Source organism: Alosa pseudoharengus, unplaced genomic scaffold (genome assembly GCF_046254945.1).
Source record: "Alosa pseudoharengus isolate Yale_2024_CS ecotype anadromous, Long Island Sound unplaced genomic scaffold, YU_APseudo_1.1 YU_APseudo_1.1_scf_27, whole genome shotgun sequence".
In the NCBI taxonomy this organism is placed as follows: domain Eukaryota; kingdom Metazoa; phylum Chordata; class Actinopteri; order Clupeiformes; family Clupeidae; genus Alosa; species Alosa pseudoharengus.
The window spans coordinates 1,072,291-1,078,244 of record NW_027468704.1 but is presented as its reverse complement, the minus strand read 5'-3'; the positions used below and the strand labels follow the sequence as shown (position 1 = coordinate 1,078,244).

General features: G+C 49.3%; 1 protein-coding gene across 1 annotated transcript; it reads right to left on the bottom strand.

The window, feature by feature from the left end:
- Positions 1–1,664: 1,664 nt before the first annotated feature.
- LOC143099276 (retrovirus-related Pol polyprotein from transposon 412) lies at positions 1,665–4,919 on the bottom strand. Its single transcript, XM_076262371.1, has one exon. It carries the CDS (start codon positions 4,917–4,919, stop codon positions 1,665–1,667), a length of 3,255 nt encoding a protein of 1,084 aa, XP_076118486.1.
- Positions 4,920–5,954: the final 1,035 nt, after the last annotated feature.

Sequence of the window (5,954 nt, the reverse complement as noted above, 5' to 3'; positions counted from 1 at the left end):
GGTCGAGTCAGGCACATAAGTACAGCATTCCTGTCCAATCAGAGCACAAGCACCTCCCTTACTGGCCAAAACCACGTCCAGGCAGAGCCTATTCTGAAGGGCAACCTGTCTTACTGCATACAGTTCCCGGTTAATGTCTGAAAGAGCACGTGCAGTGTCATTAGCTACTACATCAACAATGTGTACCAGATCTCTAATCTCATCAAGCGCCACAGTCAGGCCATAAGTTGGAATTAAAGCGGCAAAGAATCTCTGTGTCGGGGTTGCGACAATACTGTGACCCCCAAAAGCGTCACGCTTAGTCCTAGGGTGTATAGATGTTGACTCACCCACCAAATGTTCCCTCTCCACAATCCTCACAGCTGGAACAACATAAGCTAAATAACAGGAGCCTTGCCAATTAGGGGGAAGATAGGAATATGCATACTGTCCACACACAAACATGGAACCACGTACAGGGGCTAGTGCGTTAGTGACGACCGTGCTTCCTGGTGTTGCACCTGGAACACGCATCATCGGGGGAAGGGGAATAAGGACCACTTCACCTGACTGTTCAATGGAAACCTCAGTCTGTCCAACCGGAACTCCATATGGGCAGATGCTCTGACCTACCACCGACTGTCCACTCTTGTCGGCCACCCAACAGATCACACCACGTGGGGCATAACTCAATTTAAGCTTAGTAGGGGGCCCTCCGACCCATGGAGGATTGGGAAAGATGTCATCAGGGGAACCCTTTGTAGTACTGTTAAAGGCGGCTACATACTCTGGGATGGTAAAGGGGATGGCTATGTAAGGATACACTTCAGAGGCAGATGGCATTAACCCGCATACCCAACACGAATGCTTACGCTTGGCCTGGGCCAACCCATGAGCCGTCTTCAGGAAAGTGTTGTCCTTGTGCACATCATGATGGCTGTCATACAGAGTATCAGTAACAATAACCAGGTGACACAGGATAACAGCACAACAAAACAACATTTTCGGTGACATTTTCAGATGATAAAGGAGACACACAACAACAGTTACACAACACAGATTTCAGTGAGCTGATCGCTGTTAGAGAATGATGGAGTTGAGGATTCCTTCGGGAAACAGAGTCTTTTTGGGGAGAACTGCAGGAGACCGGCAGGCAACAGTTCAGTTCAAAGGCAAAAGTCTCTGTCCTGGATGATGTCCGTGGCTTCGAGCAACTTCATGGGTACCTGTGGAGTGAAAGTAAAGAGCAGTATCAGTTGGAGGATAGTCATGGTTGCAGTGAGAACAATCATATAATGATTAAATGTAATATATAATCAAGTTATAGTATTGCAAACAAATAATGATTAGACATTTCACAGGTATATGTAATCACTCCTGAATTAGATAGCTAATGCCAATAATAAAAAACAGGTAAGACTTGTCCAAGTCTATCACCTTTCTGAGCATGAGTTTGTGTCAACAAGAGTCAATTAGCACAACACTCCAGGCAGGCTCGGTTTTACAGGGAAAGATTCTACACTGGTGTCCCTACCCTTTTTCATTTTCCTCTGACCTCCCGTGAAAACAACAAATCCACCGTCAAAATGAAAGTCTTCCGTGAATCTTCCTCCCTGGTCTACACCCTATTTCTAAAAAGAAGACGGGCGGAAAATCAGATATAATTCGTACCCTGCCCGTGCGTGTCATGTTTCAGGCGGATCAACTAGTTTGCAGTGGCTTGCGTGTATCCATTTGGTTTTGCCCTGGACCTTTACTGCCGACTGTGTTATCAACAAGATCTGATACGGCCCGTCGTACTTTGCTTCTAGCGCTAACCTTTGGGGCTTGTGAATCATCACCCACTGACCTGGCACTAGAGAGTGCCCACCTTCCGGAGGGTCTCCCCAGGCCTCTTTCACTTGATTAGCCGCTGTCTGGACCGCTTCTGTCAATTGCACACAGTAGTTCAGCATTGCATCTGATGTCAGGTGGATGTCGGCTTTCCTCAGATCAATCGTGCCTGGTGCAGAGAAAGGCCTGCCAGTCACGATCTCGAATGGGCTGAGTCCTGTGTCTCTGTTGCTTGTAGCACGCATGCTACACAGGACTGTTGGTAAGGCGTCAACCCAAGGAATGCCTTCCTGATGTTTCTTGGCCAGTCGTTCCTTCAACGTCCGGTTGGCTCTCTCCACCTGCCCAGAGGATTCTGGGTGGTAAGGACAGTTCAGGGACCATTGCACATTCAGCATGCGGCCCACCTCGGCGCAGACTGCTCCAGTGAAGTGTGTTCCGTTGTCTGAGCAGATCTGTTCCGGCAATCCGTATCGGGGAATGATGTCTTTCACGAGGACTTTGGCAGTGTGTAGTGCAGTTCCGGATCGTGCAGGGAACGCCTCGATCCACCTAGAGAACTTGCACAGAACAATCAGAACGTCGCGATAGCCTTTGCACTTTGGAAGGGTGATGTAATCTATCTGAAGAACTCTGAAAGGCCCTGGTGGAGCAGGTGTTTTCAACATTGGCAGCTTGACCCTTCTGTCGTGATTGTTTTGTCGACAGGTGACGCACCGCTTGACGATGTCCCTGGCCGTTGCTGTGAACTTTGGGGCCCACCAGACCTGTATGAATCTGTTCCTCATCTTTTCCACTCCCACGTGTCCAAGTGAATGAATTTGCGTCGCCAGATATGGCAGAAGACTTTCTGGAGCCACTGTTCGTGTTCCAAACCTCCACAAATTGTCCTCATGGAGCTTCGCCGCATTTTCAATCCAAGTCCACTTCTCTTCTCGGCTTGCGCTGTTCTGCATGTCTTTGATGTTGGCCAAACTTTCCTGTTTCCCTTCTTCCTTGACCTTCTTTGTCACTCTCATCATGCATTTCTCGTTGTCATTTTCAAAAAATTTCCTGTTACCGTTAGATCCGTCCGTGTTTCCCTTTCCGTGTCCATTCTCGTTAGTCGTTTCGTTATCCCCCCCCTCTCTTTTTCTTGCGGCTGTTCTTGACGCCGCATCCGCCAATGCATTGCCTCTTGCCTCAAAGGTGTCTTGCCTTGTGTGTGCTTTCACTTTTACGACTGCTAGGTCTTTTGGTAGTTGCATCGCATCCAACAATTCAGCCACAAGCTCTCCGTTTTTGATGGGTGTTCCTCTAGCTGTGACAAAACCCCGTTGTTTCCACAGAAGTCCAAAATCCATTGTAACTCCATGCACGTAGCGTGAGTCACAGTAGACAGTAGCTGTCTTTCCTTCTGCGAGTTTCAAAGCTTCAATCATTGCTTTCAGTTCTGCTTGTTGGGCTGAAGTGCCAGGAGTCATGGAATCAGATGCCAATACTTCGTGTTCGGTTGTCACAGCCCATCCAGCGCCACGGATTCCATCCTCCACTAGCGAGGAGCCATCAGTGAACAGTACTACGTCTGGGTTTTGGAGGGGTTCCTCCTTCACCGGGTGTTCTTGCTCCAAGAGAGCCACCAGGTCTTCACACCTGTGGTCTTCTGTCCCGTCGGTGTCCGTGGGAGCTAGCATGGTGGATGGGTTGGATATTGTAGCTTTCTGAATGACTATGTTTGGAGATTCAAGCACCGCTTGCCAGTTTCCCCAACGGCTGTCAGAGACACATGGAACTTTTCGTCCGGCCATCAAGGTGTTCACTGAGTGTGGGCATTTGACAAACAGTTGTTGATCGAGCACGATGTTGTTAACCAGCTGTATAGCTAAGTATACAGCCTGGATTGCTCTCAGACAGGGTCCAAACCCAAGGGCTGTAGTGTCAAGTTTGGCAGAATAGTAGCCCACCGGTCTCATCAGGCCTCCATGTTCTTGTGACAGTATGGATGTCAGGTAGCCACGGTTCTCGTTGACATAGAGAGTGAATGGTCGTCTGACATTGGGGATTCCCAAAGCTGGAGCTTCACACAGTGCCTTTTTCAAATCTTCAAACGCTTTCCGTTGTTCTTCTCCAAATTGGATCTGTTCCTTCGAATCTGGTCTTCCTTTTAGCAAGTCGTTCAGGGGTTGAGCAATCTCAGTATAACACTCCACCCAGGATCTGTTGTAATTGCAGAGCCCAAGAAAAGATCGAAGTTCTTTGACTGTCTTGGGGTCTGGGGTCCTTCGGATTGCAGCAGTTCGGTCTTGAGTGATTTCACGTTTGCCTGGGGATATCTTTTGTCCAAGGAACACAACTTCAGTCTGTGACATTTGTGCTTTTTCGTAGCTGATTTTGTGGCCTTTGTCGTGCAGATAGTCCAGCAAAGCCAGCACGTCTCTGTCGTGTTCTTCTTCAGTCTCAGATGCAATCAAAATGTCGTCCAAATACGTGATGACCTCTGAGGTCAATTTGGGTGCTTCAGGAAGCGTGAGGTGTCGTCGTAGCGCCTGGTGGTAGATGGTTGGTGCGCAGCTTAGGCCCTGAGGCAGTCTTTTCCAATGGTATTGACTCCCGTCGAAGGAGAAGGCCAGCCAGTCTTGACACTCTGCGGCGATGGGAATTGTCCAGTAGGCGTTGACGCTGTCCAGCACCGTGAACATTTTATGCTCCGGTGTCAAAGAATTGAAAATGGTGGACACGTCCGGCACTATTGGGCAGATGTGGTCAAGAGTCTTGTTGGCTTCCCGATAGTCAATGGTCAATCTCCAGGTGTTGTTGGCCTTTTTCACCGGCCAGACTGGGGCATTGGAAGCAGACTTTGTTTTGGCGATGACTCCTCTTTCCTCTAATTCCTTGATGATTGGGCGGAGTCCGTCCAAGGCAGCTCGATTGATGGGATATTGCTTCACACACGGAGGTGGTCTTCCAGTCAGTCTGACAGGTTCCATGTCCAGCAGTCCGCAATCGTTCTTTCCTTTGGCCCATGCAGCGTGTTCCCGGAGGTCCTCTCTTTTCAGCCTTCGCAGGTTCAAAGAGACTTCCCCTTCCTTAAATTCGAGGCTGGCATTAAAGGACAGCAGCACATCCATCCCCAGCAGGGGTTCGCGGATCTGGTCGCCTGCCCATAGGTGGCATGTTACCTCGGTGGGTCCAATGGCTATGGTGACTGGGGCTGTTTGCTTCAGACTGAATTTCCCTCCGGATGGTCCACAAGCTGTCTTGGTGACACCTGACAGAGGAATTTTGTGTTTCTTCAATAGTTTGGACGAAAAGACTGTGAGTTCAGCACCAGTGTCAATCAAAAATTCAATTTCAATGTGTTCTTCAAGCAAGGCAGTAACGTAAAGGGTGTTGTCGGCAAGTCGTAGGGCGGCGGCAATTGATCGGAGTGAGGGGGTGTCTAGTTTCCCGGGACCGCAGAGAAGAGGGTTTCCAGCTGCTCCATGCTCAGGTTTTTAAATCGTTTCAACATGGCTTTCTTGTCCTCATCATTGTCGGACCCCTCATCTCTCCTCCGGCGGTTTGGTTCTTCCCCGCAGGACTTCCAGTTTCTTGGCTTTTCCTTGCAGTCTCTTTTCCAGTGACCTGTCTTCCCACAGCTGTGGCACTTCCCTTTCTTTTCTCGCGTCTCCTTGCCCTCTCTCTTGTTGGCATTCAGGTTTCTGATCTTCCCCTCAGTATCGCGTGCTACTCTGATGGCACAGTTCATGACTTGATGGAAATCAATATTGTCATCCTCCCAGTTGGCGAAAATGAGTTTTACTCCTTTTTGGACGTCAGGCAGGAGCCCCCGAAGGTATTGACTCTTCAAAGGCGCCTCGGTGGCTGCTGCGATGGTGTCGGAGTCGTGGTTCATTCCCCCGTATTGCAGATAGAGTTCAATGAAGCGGTTCCCGTAGGCATCCACAGACTCTCCCTCTTTCTGCAGGCAAGCTGAGATCTTGGACCAGTCAACTGTGGCCTTTGCTTGTTGTCGTAGCCACTGGCGAATTTCTTCCCATGCGTCATCCAACTGCAACTGGTTGTCTCCCAAAGCTGTTACGACCAGTGTTCGAAGGTGTTCTCTTTCTCTGACATTCAGCACACGATGTAGGATCTTCAATGCATCAAAAGGGTGCAGGTCT